This window comes from Episyrphus balteatus, chromosome 1, assembly GCF_945859705.1.
Source record: "Episyrphus balteatus chromosome 1, idEpiBalt1.1, whole genome shotgun sequence".
Taxonomy (NCBI): Eukaryota; Metazoa; Arthropoda; class Insecta; order Diptera; family Syrphidae; genus Episyrphus; species Episyrphus balteatus.
In genome coordinates, this window is record NC_079134.1 from 175449516 (window position 1) to 175468871 (window position 19356).

The following is a 19356-nucleotide window of genomic DNA, read 5'->3' on the forward strand; positions in this document are numbered from 1 at the left end:
ACCTAATTGTATTGCTAAAGCTTGATTATAAACATTAACAATCAGTTGGAAAATACATAAAACCTAAATGAGGTCTTCTTTCGCAGATAATGAATTATCAACATTATTACTAAATAACTGAACAAAATGTCCACTTTTATCTATTTCCTATATATTTCTATGAATTATGTCTATTGACTTTTTTCAATTGATTTTTAGTTAAAATAAAATGTTTAACTTGACACTTTCAATTTGAGTACTCAAGTCAATGAGTTTGAAAGTAAATCTTCCGTAAAAATCAGTTTTATAATTGAAAACTTATATAATCAGATATCGACTGAAATAACATTTCTAGGAATGGCAAGCGTAAAATTTGGTCTGAGACTCTTTCCCAAACTTCTATTGCGCCATCATTACAAAAAGGTATGCAAGTTTTACTTCGCGAATTTTCAGTTGGTCAATGATTTTGAATGCAACTTTTTTGCTTATTTTAAAAAACAATTGGATGCTTTATAAAAATTAATTTTACTTTCGAAAAAAAAAATACTTTGTAAAAAGCAACTTCGCAAAGTTGTATGAGAAAAATATTTAATTGCTCATTCAATTTGAAAGTTATAATCACACCAAACCAAATGTAATTTTGTCAAACACTAAAAAAAATCATTAAACTTACATTTTTTTTTTATTTTTCAGATCTTCCTGCAAAGTTCCCTTAAGGTGAGTGTTGAAAGTCATAGTAACCCTAAACAGTATAATTTTTCTATTAGACATTTGCACATGCACATGAATAGAAAAAGCTAAATTCATTATTATATCTCCATTAAAGCCGTCTTAATTCCAATGCATTATTAAGGCGGATACCTAAACAAAAAATTGCATCCATTAACTTTTTTGTCACATGACACTTTTTTTTTGTTATTAATCTTCCCACATAGAGTAATCTTTTTGATGAATTTTCACAAACAATACCGATACGTATCGTTTTAAGATAATCATGTAACGCGTATAGTAAGTTGGGAAATGTTAATTTTATTTATTTTTATTGCTATGTGCCGTACTTGCACAATAAAAATTTACATTATACGAAACGCAAATTGTGCATGAAACATATATTTTTTTTAAACATCAAATTAATTTTAAATTTACGTATGTATTGCGAATGCAGCTTAATAATATTGTGAATATTCATCTCACAAATAGAAAAGTTCGACATAAAAAAATGTGTACTTAATGCGATTTAATATGCAAATTTTGTCGTATTAAGATAAGCTTATCTGAACGTTACGGATGGTTGGAAAATAGTTGTTGTTTCCGAAATAGATTTATTTTTTTTTCATTATCGTTAAATATTTAAACGGTGTGTCGTTTGAATTTTTTGTGCAATACAAAAAAAAAAAAATACACTAAAATACAATTTTTATTATATAAAAAGTGATAATATAAAAATTAATCGGTAAGTAAAATATTGGGAAAATATTTGTACTGTAAAGCTTAAATAATTCCGAACGTGTTGCAAGAGACTAATTTAGATATGAATCTTAGACGAAATAGTGCCGATTGAATTATTTATTGAAGCATTGTCACGAATTGTGTTGCAAAATACAGAATCTAGGAGCGCGTGTATAGGGTTTCTTTCTTAGCTGACATTCTTTTATTTCTGTTTGATAGAAGTTGAAAGATATATTTTAACACTCCGCAACACTTGATTGAATGGAAATGAACATTTATCTTAGAGTGGTGTACGGTTCATATGTTTCACGTTAAGGTATTCTACATAGTTTTTACTTGCGATACAGGTACGATATATCAAGTTAAGCATATATTTAATCCTTGACCTCAAGCCCACATAGGATTAAATATTTAATTCAACAAAGGTCACGAAGTAAGGAATAATTTATCAAGTTAAGCATTCGTAAAAAAAAGAAGAAATTAAGATAACAATTTGCAATAAATATTAGGTACGATGATAGAGAATGCGAAAAAAGTGGGTCTCAAAAGTCCGTCTGTTATTCTGGCAGGATGTCTGTCGGTCTGTATAAGGAGCTACAGCCTAAACGAATTGACCGATCTACTTTCAACTTGGTATGTAGCAGTTTTTAGATCCTGTACGGACAGTGGCGTATCCAGAAAAAATTTTGGAGGGGGCTGGAATATTTTAAAAAAATTTGTTTAGAGGGTAAATGTGCGAAAAAATGTTCATTTCTTTTTATTAATCTTTGATCGAGAGTTAAACGCTGTGCTGCGGTACCTACTGAAAGTGGTATAGTAGCATTATACTGCTCTCGACAGATTCGTACTACTGTTTCCTCCTTTCACATTCAGAGTACCTTGTGTTTTTTCAAAGTTCTTGTGTCCCAAACATTTTACACAAACAGCAAGGAGTTGAGTCATCCTTTAAAAAAAAACATTTTATTTCGTTCGAACTTTGTCATGTGCTGAATCCAAAACTGTTTACAGATTTATTCCTATCACGCCAAGAGTTTTTAAGCTATACTCATCAATATTTTCATTATATACGCATAACGCCCATGTTCCGCAATTCAATCGAAAGTGAATTCAAATCACTTTTCAATTTCACGTGAAATGAAATATCAATATTCTTCATTTCGATCGGTTTCAAAAACTTCGAAATTGCTTCTAACTGTCAAAACTGAAGGATCTTCCATTTTTATTTTGTTTCTAAAGTGAAATTACTGCAATTGCAGATTCTTTGAAAATGGTTACCAAATTCACGAACCGTAACATAGTGAATTGAATGCGATCAGAAAATCTAAATGAGTGAAAAAATGCAGAAACGCAAAAAAGTGAAATGCAGAACGTGAAAGTCTCAAAAACTAATTTTGAATGATGAAAATTCTTTTTGATGTTTAATCCGAAATATATATGTTTTTTCGTAATATGTTGCTGTTTTAATCCAAATCGGAAGCGCAAACTGCAATTTTCTTAACGAAACCTGTTGGACACTTAGATTTTGAGATATCAAAAATTTCTATTTTCAATATCTTTGAGAAAAATATTATTAAAAAAAAAAGTAAATATACTTAAGACGATCAAATACGGCGTTTTGAGATTGCATAAGAAGTTTTGCAATAATTTAATGGTGATTTAATTGGAAGTCAAAATACTAAAAAAATGATCTAAAGAATTCTGAATTGGACTAAAATCCGAAAAACAAAAATTATCCCAACCCTCATCGTCATCTTAGGCCCTTACTCAAACAAACCCAAACAGCCGTTTTTTTTTCAATTTCAATTCAATTTCAATTTATTTCATAATGGTGTACAAATAAGACTGAGTCTTTTATAGTACCTTAAGACAGGATTTGCAAGTACAATTTAAGTTATTTAGATAAGTAACAATAATAGTACATACAATATTTTAACAAAAACAAAAAAAAAAAGTTAGATAATATTTACAAAATGATTTAAATTTTAGGTAAGAATAATTTTATTAGACTAAGATTAAATATTTTATTTTCAATTTACTGTTTGCATGTTTAATGAATTAAAATAGTTAAATATTGCTTTTTTAAACTGTAAGATTCCTACTATTTGTTTTAAACTTACTGGCAAGGAGTTCCAGAGTTTTTTTTCTCAAAAACGGCTCCTACGATTTGTATTGAAAAAATCAAGTATTAGTTTTTAAATAAGGTCTATCTTTTAATTAAAATTTTTTTTTCAAAATCCTTATTAACAGTAGGTAGGTACCTCTCATTGAACCGTTTTTTAAATTTCAAATTATCTTCCAAATTACTACATTTATATTGCCTAAATATAAATCAAAAATAAAATTTTGAAAAAAAAAATAATAGTTTTTGGATTAAAAAAAATATTGAATTTTTTTTTTAAATCAAATTTTCCAAAACGTGACATTGAATATTTAAAAGTTTCTACCAAATAGCAAATACCAAGTTTATTTTTATTTTTTTTAATTTTTTTTTTTTCAAAAAATTATTTATAAAAAATTACCTACTTTTTTAAAAAACGACTCTTACGATTTTGTTTTTTTTTTTTTTTGAGTTCAATTTCAATTAAAGAGTTGTTTTTAAGTTTAAAGAACAAATTTTAAGTTTTTTGTATACATTTACCAAATTTGTATGTAAAAAGTTTTTAGTTCTAACAGCAAGTTCGTGCATTTTATTTATTTTTGGTTTATGGCCTAGAGTATCGTACGAAGCATTGTCAAAAATACAAAAAAAATTACGAAATAGTCCAGAATTTGGCCCCAAAAATAGTGTATTCGTTCCAATTTGCGTGCATGCGCCTCACGTTGGGCGCCAGTTGTAATAAAATTATTTTATCTGAAGAAAACTGCTACTACGAATAGTGTAGCCATCTACAAATAATACCCCAGAAAAGACAATCTATTCTTACTTCCTGGAAAATAGTGATATTTGTTACTATAATTGAACCCCGAATACCACCAAAAGTGAAATCGTCACTTGTTAGTTTCAGGAAATTTTCTATTCGTTAGGGGCAATCATACAGTAGCGAATGCAAAAACCCTGGATATAATTTACAATGTCTCTCCTAGGCCAATAACCAATTCTTTATATATTGTACTTTAAAAGTATAAAATGAAATTTATTGCTTATGATTATCCTACAAGAAACTTTTATTACAAATCCGCTGCTGTTGTATTAAATATATTGTTACACTTTTCACAAGGAAGTGAAAGAATACAATAAATTACAATTTATCTCCATGACACAGCTGGACTTTTTTTTTTTTTGTATATTTTTGCTTTAACCGAAATTGACATAAAAACCAGTTGTGACTTAACTTAGTCACTTTTTTGTAAATGGTAGTCAAGTTTTATTTAAAACACAACAAAAATAAAAATTAAAAAAAAAGTTAATGCATTTGATAGTGTAGAGAGAACCCAGACTGAACTAAACTGTCATGTCAATCAAAGTGAATGCCACAAGGCAAGGATTTGCAATTATGATCAATTTCATTATCTGCTTTTATGTCTTGTTCACATTTTATCACAGTCATGATTATAGTTAACTCATACCCCACATATAGCTGATACAAAAAAAAATTAAAATACAATAAAAAAAAAGAATATCTTATAAAAAAATAACACAAAAGTTGCAACACATGGACAGAATAAAAATTCAGCAACCATGAACTTGGATTTGCAAGCAATATGATGCTTATGAACTAGTCATGAATCTGGCGTGTGAGTACAGTGAATTCGGAATTCATTTATGGCATTCAATTTAAAGTGTTTCTTTAGCTTTAATTTATTAGAAAGTCTGCAAAAGTTTGCAAACATTCGCAAATAGTTTGCAAATCCAGATAGCTAGGAAGTATATTTGCTATCATGAAAATAGTTTCTCACAGTTTGAGGCTATTTTCATCTCAATCCTTGCCTTCTAAAACATTGTCAAAAAAAAACCGATCCTGCTTGCAAATCTGCGAATGATTGAAAACTATTTTGCAACTTTGCCATGAATACTTGAACTACAAACAAGCAGCAAAATGTGCAATCCTATTTGTGAGTAGGAACATAACTTGGCAGGATATTTATTGCCAATACATTTGCAACTTTAAGTAAAAACAAAAATCTCGCTGAAAACTTATTATTGCAAGTTTGCGAAAGCTTGAAAATGTATTTAAATGGTGTCATACTATTTTCAAGTTTCTCAAATAATGTTTCGCAAATATTCGCAAACATTGCAAACCGTCTGCTAATGCTAATATTTCAAACTAATAAAATTGCAAGGAAATTAAATAGGTACATCATGAAGGTTTAGCCAATTTTATTCCTCTTTCTACGTATTAAAATTTAAATGTCTGTGCTATTCGAGGTTCTGACATTAAATCAGTAGGTATGTATCTGTAACAATTGAATTTAATGAGCTTAGACCTTAAACACATATGGCAGACAATGTTCGTTATTGAATTTTTATCAAAGTATGTATGTATAATAATTGCGGTAATTACAAAAATCTTAGAAAGGAAGCACTTGAACTAGTAACCCGCTGTTAAGTCTTATACTTCTATTGATTGCATTCCTTAAATAGAAAAAGGGAGGAATTATAGTCAATTTATTCATTTACAAACTATTAAAAAGATTATTATTAAAACCACACCTATGTTCTATGTACTCTGTTTTACATATATATGTAGACTATTAGCATTTTATTTATTATATAAAGTGAACCGATGCTCGTCAATTATTAAAATATTTTTTTTTTGTGTTAACTATTATTATCTACACAATGTGCAGACTATATAATATTGTAATTTGAAATGCAAACTATTAAGAAAGTGTGGCCGAGTTTTATGACTATGCAAATAATGTGACAGGTGTTGTGTTCTATTACAAACAAAACAAAAAATTAGATTTATTTATTGATCATATGGAAGTATATCTCTAGGATGCCATATGTTGCTGACATTGATGGAGCGTCACGATTTCAGGTGGGACTTAAAACAATGTTATAGATCAGTAAAAGGGAATGTTTAACAAAACGAAGAAGAAGTTACAAATCTATAATCTCAATTAGTAAAGAGAAATATATGTACGAATGAATCGCACGTGTCTAGTCTTATGTAAAAAGATACTAGTAAAAGGCTTTGAAACTATGACTTAAGAGTTTTGATCATTTAATGCTACATTAACTTAAATTTTTGTTCGCAAAAAAGTCCGAGTCTAGACTTTCGCTGCTTGGTTGAAGAAGTAAGAACATTTGTGGAGTTTAGGTGTTCATCAAAATTAAACTAAATCGATTGTTTCTATGATGTTCCGGCATTTTAAAACCAAAAGGCAAGTTTTGAGTAATGATCTTACACTGAGGAAAAAACCGCAACGTAAAATGAAATATGTTCAACATTGATTTAATGTTGAAAAAACTAACATGAAATATCTTTAAATTAAAATTGAAACAACTTAAAAAAAATTTTATTTTTGTCGGACTACAGCTTTTGTAGCATTTTATCACTTAAATTTCCAATAGTGAGATAGCACAGTGGTAAAGCATTCGCCTAGTGACCCAGGAGTTGTAGGTTCGATCCCCAGCGGCTGCCAATTTTTTCTTTTTTTTTTTAAATAAATTGATCCTTTTTCTCAAAGTTAAAACAACTTTGATTTAAAAATGTTTTATAACGGCAAACCACTTTAAACTTACGGTGTTCTACTTTGATTTTAAAATGTTCGTCTTCAACACAAAATCATTCCGAAAAATAGTTGAATCAACGTGGTTTTCGTTGATTTTAAGTTGTTTTTTCCCTCAGTGTATCTAAGTTTAATCTCTTAACCTACTTGATTAAATAAATCTAAAGCAGTTTTTTTTAAGTTATAATTCTTTTGGGGTACTTATATTCGATTAAAAATGGAATTCCGCCGCACAGTGTGCAATTTTGCCAATCTAGCGGTACTTAATTCTAATTCCAAGTAAACTTAATTTTTTTGATGCAAACCAGCTTAATTTTGTGAAGTATTGTATTTCTACAAGGGTTTTATTGATTATCAAAATTAGATATCTAACTATATGTCCAATATGTGGTATACGAGTACAAAATGTACCACAATGGGTGGGGAAGAGCCGACATCGAGCAAACGATTTTGGGAGTTGGTTCTTAAACTGTCTCTATTTCGAAAACGAAGCAAAATATCGAAAAATTTTATTTAATCTTTTTGTCTTATTTTGCCAACAAGAATCTAAAAAAGTCATTTTCAATTTGTAAAAATGTGATGTACGATTTTTCAAAAGATCAAAAAATTGGTTTTTGGCCTAAGTACCTGAACAAAAAAAAAAAAAAAAAATTAATGGTTTCGCACACCAGACGCAAGAAAAGTAAACGAATTCTAACACAGAATACATCAACGGAGATTTTAAGCCCAAAAACAGGACGGATACACGAGGATACATTTTTAAAACGCTTTACAAAGTTAAACAACACAAAAAAAACGACACTCTTTAGGTCTTCACACAAATGATTTTTTATTTTTTTTATTTTTTAGTGCACAAAAAAATTTACTTACCAAAAAGGTATTTCTTAAATGTTACTTAAAATAAAAAAAATAAATTTAATTTAAACAACTATTATTTTACTTAACCACTCTGTTATCAAAGTGACACAAGAAAAGCAATGAGCTTTAAATTTTTTTTCTTTTGAACAAAGCTAATGTTTGTGATTCTGTGGAACGGTAAATTTGTCTGAGGTTTTACCATTCATATGATACCAATTTTGTTGGATATGGGAGACATATATCTTTCATTAAAGTACAGCTAGATTGCGAAAATTGCACACTGTGCGCCGTCCGCACCAAATTTTGACCGCCGCACCACCACCGCTGCACCACGACCGCACCATGATCAAACATTTCTAAACCACCGCACCACAGCTGCATCACGTCTGCACCATTTCATTTTGAATGAAAAATTCGGTGCACCATCGCCGCACCACGGTGCAGACATGATCAAAAATTCTATTCTCGTACTTATATAAATGTTTAAGTCATCTTCAAAGTGATTTTGACTGGGTAGTCGAGTTGTTAGGGCGTTGAACTTCTTATTGAAAGTGCTCTGGATACTCGGGTTCGAATCTCCTTTTCGTAGGTAGTTTTTTTTTTTTTATTTTTCAATAATCCAAAATTATGTTAGGTAGTTTTTTTTTATTTTTCAATAATCCAAAATTATGTAATTGGTGCAGCGAATTTTTCATACAAAATGTAAGGTGTGGTGGTGCACCGAATTTTTCATTCAAAATGAAATGGCACGGACGTGGTGCAGTCGTGGTGCGGCGGTGGCAGACCGGCGGTCAAGATTTTTTTATTTTTTTCTTTAAAAATTCAATTTCTATTTTTACTCAGGTATATTTAAAATTTTGGCCGAAGACACTAGATAAAGAATAGAATTAAAACGCAATAAAAAGTTGCAATTGTTGACAATCGAAAAATTTTCTAACTAGCCATTTATTAATAAAAAACAGATTTTGTTTTCATTATTAACTTAAAACTAAACCACAATCCTTTGAATTAATTTGTAATTAAATTTCAAAAAATTTATGCACAAAAATATTTTTAATTTATTAATAAGTATTATAAAATATACACTTAATTATATGAAATATGATAATATTAATATATTTTACAAAATAAATTGCTTAAAAACTTTAATCTGTTTTTGACAATGTTATGTAAAAATCAAGTTTCACTTTGCTAATTTCAACAAGAATCCCCTTCTTGTTTTGTTCTTAAATTCAATATTATAATTGAATTGAAATCAAAACATTTCTTTGGTTTCTTTTTTTCGCAGTTGTCAATATAATTAAATTTGGGTAAGCGTCACACCCCAATCTGTGTGACTCCTGATGAATGCTAAATTCATTTCTCAATAATGATTCTTATTTATTTAAATTGCTAAAATATTCCATGACGATGTTATTATTGATTGTGGTATTAAAATGTTTTATTATTATTATTTTTTTTTTTTTTTGTTGTAATAAAATTAAAATAATCGCGCACAAAATCGGAAACAGGTAAATCGATAAATCTTATTTGGAATGTTCGTTTGGACCTAGATCAATAAAATTTTAACAGTTTAAAAAGAATGTTTGAATTATTTTGGTTTTTTTTTTGTGTTTAATTTGTAAATAAAAAACTGTCAAATAAAAAGTTGTTTCTAAATCTTTTGTAGCAGAGCAGTTGATCTTGTTCTGTGATTTTACACAATTTTGAACTTATACACACTAAAACCCAGTTTATAAGAGCTTATAGTACCTAAACCAAGGGTTAGCAAATCTTGTTTAGCTCGAATTATCTCAATAATAATATAAGCCTCACAAACTTGGGGCAAAGTATTTATTTACATTTTGTTTACTTGATTTGGAGTTAACTCAAAACTACTTTAACCTAGCACAAAAAAAAAAAACTGGGCCTAAAAGCGGTACTGATGAGCATTGGATTTGAAATTCTGATTTTTAAAATGTAAGAAAAAAAAACAAAAAGTTTTCAAAAGTTTTATTTAAAATAATTACTTTTAAATGTGGTTCTAACCTTTTCTCATGCAAAAAAATGGTTGGTCAAGTTGAAAATTAGATTCTTTCAATCAATATGTTAAGAACAATGTTCAATGTTAAGAACAATAACAGAGATAATTACCAAATATTGAAAAATGTTGGTATTTATTGACTTTTTTTTGCATTTTTGACAGTACTTGCCGTTGACAATCTGAGAACTTGGCCGTATTAATAAAAAAAATATGTCAAAAGTCAAAACTACCGAATTCAGCGCACGGGTTTCTTTTGGAAAATCGAGAAATTCATTGGTTTAACCCTTTCGAACCCAAGCTATGAAAATCAATATTAAAAATTTTGTTTTCAGTATTATAGTGTCGAAAACATCACAACTAAGAAATATGAATAGCAAAAAGTTATGTTCTTAAATAATACAAATGTGTTATTTTCATGCAACATGTAAGTAACATACACTGCCTATGACCACCAAAAAAAGTCGGACAACTGAGAAAATAACTTTTTATAGAACCATAATGTATGCTACTTCTCCTTAGCCAAAACACAAAAGACTTTCTGGATTAACATTTTTTATATCTTTTTTTTCAAAATTATGACCATATTATATAAAAAAAATTGTTTGCAAAAAAAAAATAGATTTCAGTCCCTTTTTCTATTAAAAAAAAATTAAAAATATGACTAACTTTTTGTACTAATCTAGTAATTAGGCATTATTATCTTTCAATTAAGTCATCGAAACCTAAAAAATTATTTGATGGAATATTTTTTACGAATTTTTAAAGATATGTTACATGAGAGTAACGCTGGTACCGAAAGGGTTAAAACAAAATAAAATTTTGAATTTTGTTCAAATTCTTAATTTTTAAATTTAGAAATTTTGATTTTAGAGGAAATACCAAATTCATTTTATTTGGAATATAGGTACCTAATATATTTTATAACGATTCAAAAACTTGTAGATATTGCCAATGCAAATGTTTCAGAACATTGGACCAAACTACAACCTTAATTGACTGACCTTTATAAGATACTATTAAATCATCATCAAACACAAATAAATGTCGTTGTCATATCTTTAAAACTCTCTGCGACGACTTTTAATATCTTAATCAATTTGACATGCACTGATTTTCAAAACATCTCATGAAAATTCATAACTAAATGAATAGAAGTTCAAGTAATTTAATTACTTTATCGATTAAATCCTTCACTCCATGCTAACTAATCATATTTATTTCAATGTAACCCCCGCCGACAGCAAGGAGACTCTCTTAACATAATCAAACCACACATGCAACGTTCAAGTCATGCTGCAGCAATAAATTTTCAATTAGAAAAAAAAAACCGTGAGTGTGAAATATATATAATTTAATAGTTTGTCCCCTTTTTCCTGTACGATAATCACAAGCCTATGACCTGCATCAACTTTTAACTAGATTGTTCGATTTATTTTTACAAAAAGCCACCAACGAACGTTTAGAAGACAAAAATATTTCACAGTGGGGTATCTTTTATGATAAATTGAAGATTTAACCAAATTTAATTTGAAGTTGCTTTGGATAAGCAAAAATGCTGCATCGCGGTTTTTAATTAAAAAACAATTATTACGAATTAGCTCCTTAACGTTAGAATACTTTAGTAATGGTCTACTACATTATTTAAAAATATTATGGCCAATTTCATAAAGCCTTTTTATATATGTATATTTAACAGGCTTTTACATCCTAAAATGACGTTTGTCTCATTCAAAAAACATCATTTAAAATTTTAAAAGAAATCGGCCATTAGTCTTTTATTTGGTTTCCTTATTTTGTTAAACATTTTTTCCCTAATATTTAGCCATTTTGCTCTGCGGTACATATTGCTTAGATGTCGTGTCTGTCAGCTGAAAGTTTGAGACATGCAAAGCTCAATCTAGCGGGGGTGACTTATGTATATGCATATACAATTTATTTTAACCAAGTGTTTTTTTAGACGCTTTAGGTCCTTAAAAGATCGATGGTTTGCCATTGCATTACTATGGTTCAAGTGCTCTTATTTTGGCTCACACAACTTAGGCGCCTACTCTATATCAGAACATTAATCAATTGATGTAGTGTGCATTATTATTTTGAATGAAATTCGAAGCTGAGTGGAACCATTAAATCTTGGCCATATAGGTAAAAAAAAAATAACACTCTAGACAGGTAGTTTGTTGCATTGTAATGATGCTGATGGAGTTACCGCGTTTTACCCCGCTTTCAAGTATACACCTCTCTAAATAAAATAAATAGCCTGGACTGAATATGGAGGGAGACCGTTGAAAAGTGATTGTTGTTAAGTTTTCATTCGTGACCAGAATTTTTTAGAATTATTTTTGTTGTTGTTTTGAAATTTAAATATATTCTTAATGTAGGCAAGTGAATAGGTTAACTGAAGTAGCTAAGTGTTTAGCCGGAACTAAGTGACTGACATTTGACTGTAATCTAACATGTTTGTCCGTTTGTGTGATGCAGTTATTTAAATATTTTTCTCGGATATGTTCTCCATGACTGAAGGAAAAATGACACAAAATCAGTGTTTTATTTTTTTTTGTTTGAATAATTTTTTAATATTTAAATAAGTTTTGTAGACCTTAAGGGCTTTTTTAGTTACTATAACACAGGTCAACACGAAATTTGTGCTTGGGTTGTGAATATGAAATTATGATAGATATATTGATACTCATCTGGAAAACATTTTTCTTTTTTTATTTAATTTGCTTTTGAAGTCGGCAGAGCAATTTCCAGTATTCAAGAAAACCTGTCATTTACAAAAATTGTCGGACGTAATTTTGGCAAAAACTCGAGAAGGTCTTAACCGATTTGGCTGATTTTTGTTTTGTTTTCTTCATTTTAATCCTGTTTTCATATTCATATTCAGAAAAATAAAGAAAAAAAAGAAAATTAAGAAGAAAAAAGAAAAATTAAATCGAAATTTTCGTTTTGTTCGAATTTTTGTCAAATGGGAGCTTGAGGCATTATTTGATACCTTTTATTTTCAATATTTATGGTAAAAGTAATTCACTCTGATGGTGCTTTTAATCTACAAAAATAACTGTATCCAAACTGTAGTCAAACTAATTCATATTGAAATTCTTTATTTATTGAAACATTAAATTAATTTGTTTGCATAGTATTTTTATTATTTTGTTGCATATACAGGGTGTCTAGAAAGTAATGGATAAAACGAAACTTAAGATCTCTCAGAATTTGGTAGCTTCTTGCAGTTCTTGTGAAATTTCCCTACTTTGCAACAGTATTTTGCTTCCTCTGCCCATAATTGATTTTTGTTTTTTACAATTCTTTCAATAAAACATTGCTTAACAATAAGAAACAATTAATTAATAAAAATATTTTTTATTTCATACGCCATTTTTCTGCAAATTAATTAACAGTTTCAAGTTTCGTAAAAACTCAATTTCTTACTTTTATTTCAGAGCAACAAGACGAAAAAAATTTGTATTGTGTGACTCTGGTTTATTATTTTTAAAACTTATTCCGGTATTGCAGTTTTAAAAAAGGATAAAAGTTTCCAAAGTTGAAGTTAAATAAAAAAATATTACAGTTTGAACTAAAAAAACAGGGTTTTTCAGAGCAAAAAACCCTTGTATTCATCATAACTTTTTTCTTATAATTTCAGTCGAATAAAGTGCTGTAGCAAAAATGTAGATCTTTCAATTATCTACATTTTGTACTTTAACAGTTTTTTGTACAATGCACGGTTCTTGCACTATAGCTCATAAAACTCGAGTTAGACTCACAGGGTATGTATTTTTGCTCCCAACACTACAAAAGCAAATCTTAGGAGGGGAAAGGGTGATTATCTATTGTTTTGGTTTACCATGAACCCAAAAAGTGCAAATTAAACCCAAGCACAAAAAATATTTTTATTTTTGTCGACCTGTGTAATCAGCAATATGCTAATAGTTTTTCAAATGAAACAAGAAAAAGACGTAGTAGTTTAACATTTAAGCTTATCAGTTACAGCGTCTTTTTAAACGTTTATTTGAAGAATTCCAGCAAACATAATGTCCCCAGGAAGCTTATCAGAGATATAATTGATAAAATACGAAAATAAAAGAGGGCTTAGAATACGTCCCTGAGGCACCATTGAATAAGACGTACATGAATGTGTGCAAATTACACCTACAGTGTTGGCGAGTGATAAGCAATCTGTTGGTGCCCCTGGACTTTGAAATATATGTCTGCACTCCGAACTATCCCAAACTGCCGGCCTAGATGACGAAATGAAATTGTTATAAAGCATCTGACGCTTCCAAGACATCTTAAAAAAACAAAAACAAAAAATCACCCCTTAAATTTTTCTAATCTTATTACGGGATAGCCTGTACCTATAATTATTTTTTACGCACCGCGTTTGTTATTGACACTGCTTTGAAAGGACCTAATTAGAGTACAAATTCGGAAACTTTCAGAGAAGCTCAAAAGTTCTGTTTTAGGTATAAAATTTCAAAGGGTTGGGGTCGAAATGCTGTACGCATCATAATACTGATCAAAATATACTGTAAGTCAAAATATTGTAGGTATTTCAAAATTTTGTATTTACAAAATACTGTATGACCAAATGTTGTAGGTAATGCAAAATTCTGCATTTCAATATTCTTGTTGGTCAAATTACTACATTTCAAAATTCTGTATTTAAAAATTCTGTATTTTAAAATGGTATAAAAAGGTTAAAAATAATTTTCATAATGTAAAAAAGTGCGCACTTTTTTACATTATCAAAAAGAAATTTTTTTTCAAGAACTAGAAGGACACTAAAACGTTTTTATAGACTTCACTCAAGCAATTACAGTATAACACTGCAATTACGAATAACTGCTTTTAATGTTATTTATTTTCATCTTTGTATCATTTTTCTCCTTGTCTCTTTTATCCATTTTACATTCATTGATTTGATCAATCACCAACTCCCTCAAATTATATCGTGGGCACAAGGCCAACACCAAGAATTTGCAAAGTTCTTAGTTTTGATAAATATGGCTTCAAAGTTTTGGAAACTCATGAAAACTTATGGAAACTCGTGCAACGGACATTGATAGTTTAGGATGCTATGCAACAGATGGAGGATTGGGATCGACGGAGGGAATAGAGGGACCGATAACAAGTTAAATGACGCATCAAACTGAAAATGTCCAAAAATGCAGATTCGCGGTTTTGGCTCTGTACCGACGATAAGATCATTCAAAACTTCTACGAATATTTAGCCTATCTTTTTAAAACTTTTTCGACATTTTGCGAAAATACAGTATTTTTTGTATCACTTTTATTTCAAAATACAAAATTTAGAAATACAGGGTTTTGTAAAACAGCATTACAATATACAGTATTTTACTCATACAGTATTTTCAGTTAAAGGATTCTGAATTTACAGTATTTTGAAATACAGATTTTTATTCAAACAGTATTATGATCATACAGTATCGTACAGTATTATACAGAATTTTGATCATACTGAAATACAGTAATACGACCCGCTCCAAATTTCAAATGAAGCTTACTTCTTTCTCACTTTTAGCATCACTTCACCTTGGAACATACTTGTCATCAAGCAGTATAAGTGATGTCAAATAACTTTCTTGCAAACAACTTTTCCTTAAAATTTTCAACTATGTACAAAAATAGAAATGTCACTTAACAATATATTCAACAATTCAAATTATCATGCATTTCTCTTTTGAGTTATGCTGGTTTTTATGATCATTTACAATATAAATGCCACTCATCAATAATCCTATTAAATGTTAATTTCAATAATCATTTAAGTTTTTCTTATTTTATTCTATAAATAAATTTATGTAAATGTATCATAAGCTAAATGTCTGCGATGGCGATATAGTGTGACATGTCAATCTTGCTGCCGGAATTTTTTAATATAAGAGTTACAAAAGACTTTAAACAAAAAAAGATTTCCTGAGTAATTATCCATTTATGTATCCCTGTGTTTTGTATATAGGTTATATATCTTACAACGTTGCGAGAATACTAAACATATTTCCAAGGAATTATATAAGTTGCTGTTTGTTCACAGTTCAAAGAAATATAAAATCAAATATGTAGTTGCCATATTTAGAAGTCAACAGTTTCCATATCGCGATTAAACAATATCAACGGACTTTGCACACAGTTGTCACTTGAATATCCATTGTTTAAAAGGTTGAACAAAGCGTGTATTTGGTGCAACATCAGTGCAACTTTTATGATTCTGTGCAACATTGTATGCTAAAGTACATACAACAACGAAATACTTAAGTTGGAAAAACTTAAAAAACTAGCTATTTGAGTTAATTTATTACAGTTATTTATTTGACAGGTTATAAGAATTAATGACTTTATGTTAAAGAAAAAAGAAAAAAAAAACGCTACAAATTGGAAAATTAGACTTGAAGGTGTGAAAATCGTTTGCTGCGATGATAAATTGTTTTGTATTTTTTTCTTCTTGCAACTTAAGTTAGATATAGTACACGGAATAAGAAATTGGTAACAGAGGAATATACAATTTGTTGACGTTAGGAAGTACAAACAAATAAATTTGTGGCACGAAAAACTTAAGAACTTACAATGCAACTCTAAACAATTTCCCTGTGTATGTAATTGGTTTTTAAGAATGAAGGGGGCTCACAAAATTGTTTCTTCTTGAAATCCATTTATTTTGTGCACAGTGCCGGTTTAAGCACTACCGGCGCCCCTGGGCAAGATTGCAAGTGGCGCCTCTAAAAAAAAATTCATCTAAAAACAATTTTTTAAAATCACGAAAAAAAGCAATAGCAGATTATGTCTTACCTCTCATATACTTGTTAATGCATTCATTAAAAATGTGCAGTGTATTAACTTAAAAAGGTTAACTTAAAAAAAAAAATTAATTATTCATGTCATTTAGGCTCAATTGACAAGACTACCTTTATCTCTGACTTTTTTGTTTAAACACATTTAAAGATTAGGTACAGCTGGTTTTATTTGAACAATATTTTTTCAAAAACTTTTTCAACTAGGTACATTAATGTCGTTTTCGATTGGAATCACTCAATGATTCACTCATTCTGAAATCCAATAAAAAACTTTGAATCACTTCCACCCAATTCTAAAATTTAATGTTCGCTGATGAAACTAAAGCTCTGAGGTGTTCGATGTAAAAAGAAAACCCGAGAAACTCAGATTTTTTTCACAGTTAATTGAAATGACTTAGAGTGCCCTGGAGGGGGGAACAACGAACAGACCTATTTTTTTATTCTCACACACAAACGTAGTTTTTATGAGAAATGGAGAAGCTGTCAATTTTTGGCATTTCTGGATTTTGTGTTTTCGGGATTTTGGGATTGTGGGTTTTCGGGATTTTGTGTTTTTGGGTTTTCGGAATTTAGGATTTTCTGGATTTTGGGCTTTCTAAATTTTTAATTTCGGGATTCTGTCCGTCTCCCTTCTCTTTTCTTATTCATTATTATAGGGGCACCTTTGCAAAAATTAAATTGGTAGGAGGAATATTAGGATTTCTTTAGTCTTTCAAAAGAAATTGGGGCGCCTTGTTCTTCAAAGATGAACGAAGATTTTGGACACCATTGTCCTTCCCAAAATTGGGGGGCGCCTTCATTCTTCAAAAAGTTTAGGACAAACAATACGAGCGCCGTTGAAAATGTAAAATAGAAAAAAATTGGGGCGCCTTTGTGAATGTAAAAAAAAATAAAACATCGATTGGAAAGACTTCGTTATTTATAAAACTTTTCTAAAAGTTCGGAGCGCCTGCGGCGCCCCTCAATTCTTGCGCCCCTGGGCGACGGCCCAGGCTGCCCCCCCCTAAAACCGGCTCTGTTTGTGCAAATACTTTGAACTTATTCTGTTCTATTCAACTACCAATACCAACTAGACTGATAACTTCATATTCAACTTTTAAAATCGATCAGTCTTTTTGAAATAAAAATTACTTCCTTGCAACTCGAACGTTCCACTTCATTATTCGAACAAAAATCGATTTGCATTTAAATCGAAATATTAAACTTAAATTGTTATTCATAATGAATCTGAAGACAATGTGACAACCCCTTCAGGTTAACAAAAGCAAAAAGAATATTATTACTTTATCTTTAAAGTGTCTCTTAGTAAAAGCCGCAACAATCTGCAAGCCACTTAATTGAATAACATATTCAAAACTCTCCATTTAATTTAAAAAAAATATATTTATTGTTGTTTTTTGTTTCCCGTTGCCTTTCAACCATAATGCAATATGCAGACACTCAAATTATATGCATCACGAATTTGGAACAATCAAAAAATTAACACCTGTGACACCTGACAATTTGGAAAAACAGTAAATACCTAAACACAATCTATAAAAACAGAAACTTTATAAGAACCAGACACAAGTCCATATCTAAAATGTAAACAATGGATACTCAGACTCGCACGTCTGTGTAAATATTCTAACAGCCAAACTCATTGAACATTCAATTGTTGCTGACCAATTGAGCTTGCCAAATTGAATTTACTCGTAATTGTTTAAATAAATATAAAATAGAAGAGAAAAAGTATCTATAAATATTTAAAAGTCGGCAGCGGAAGTTTATTATTCAACATTCTTCTTTTTTGCGGTACTTACTCAAGTTCAAGTTTTTTTTTCTTCGTTTTGTTTTGCTTTAGAATGTTTAAGTTCTGTTAAAATGTATAGTGTTTAGGTACTATGTAGCTCATTTTACATAATGTCTTATCTGAATAAATTTATTCTTGGACATTGTTATTCTTAATTAAATTTTATTTCTAATTTTAATTAAAGTCTCTATACACCCTGATTGATTTCGACTTGTAGGTACTAGGTACCTAAAAATATTATTAAGTTTTATGTTTTAGGATTCTTGAAATAATCTTATCTAAAATGCCTTGCCTATGTAACATGTATCATCCATAGTAAAAATGATAAAAATGGGTTATACTAGTATGAACATTTTTCGATCTGATGAGAATAATCTGTAACGGTAATAGATAAATAAAGCAAGTTATCGGTCATTTAAAAGGTTTGTTATGATGGTCAAAGTCAGTCATATGAGTGGTATTATGCTTCGATGCTGCTTTTTTTGTATTATTCGTGCCAATTTCTAAGTGGAAAAAGTATTTTGACAAAGGTTCTTTTTCAATGTTGGTAAGGTTAGGTAATGCATTTTAAATTTCTAAACATGTATCAAACTGTTAAACTTGTTTAGGCTCCGAACTTGTTAAAAGTGCACAAACAAATCGTTTACAATCCAAAATTACCAGGAACGGAAAAAAATGCATTAAAAGAAAACAGACTCATATTGAGTAATTCACTCAAAATCCCAAATTGACCCCTAAAATCGTGGAGTTGGAAATGCAATTCTTTC

At 29.5% G+C, this 19356-nt stretch overlaps 1 protein-coding gene across 2 annotated transcripts in view; it reads left to right on the top strand.

Annotated features, from left to right (window-relative positions):
* Nucleotides 1-293: 293 nt before the first annotated feature.
* The window catches only part of LOC129906342 (arylalkylamine N-acetyltransferase 1), a 39256-nt gene continuing 20193 nt past the window's right edge, over nucleotides 294-19356 (top strand). The window contains exons 1-2 of one of the 2 annotated variants that reach the window (XM_055982073.1): nucleotides 294-402; nucleotides 673-696. In XM_055982073.1, coding sequence (XP_055838048.1) covers nucleotides 337-402; nucleotides 673-696 — 90 coding nt within the window. In that variant the 5' untranslated portion in view covers nucleotides 294-336. Of the gene's footprint in view, nucleotides 403-672; nucleotides 697-1340; nucleotides 1433-19356 lie in introns of those variants that run through there. The other variant, XM_055982075.1, reaches the window with a different exon arrangement.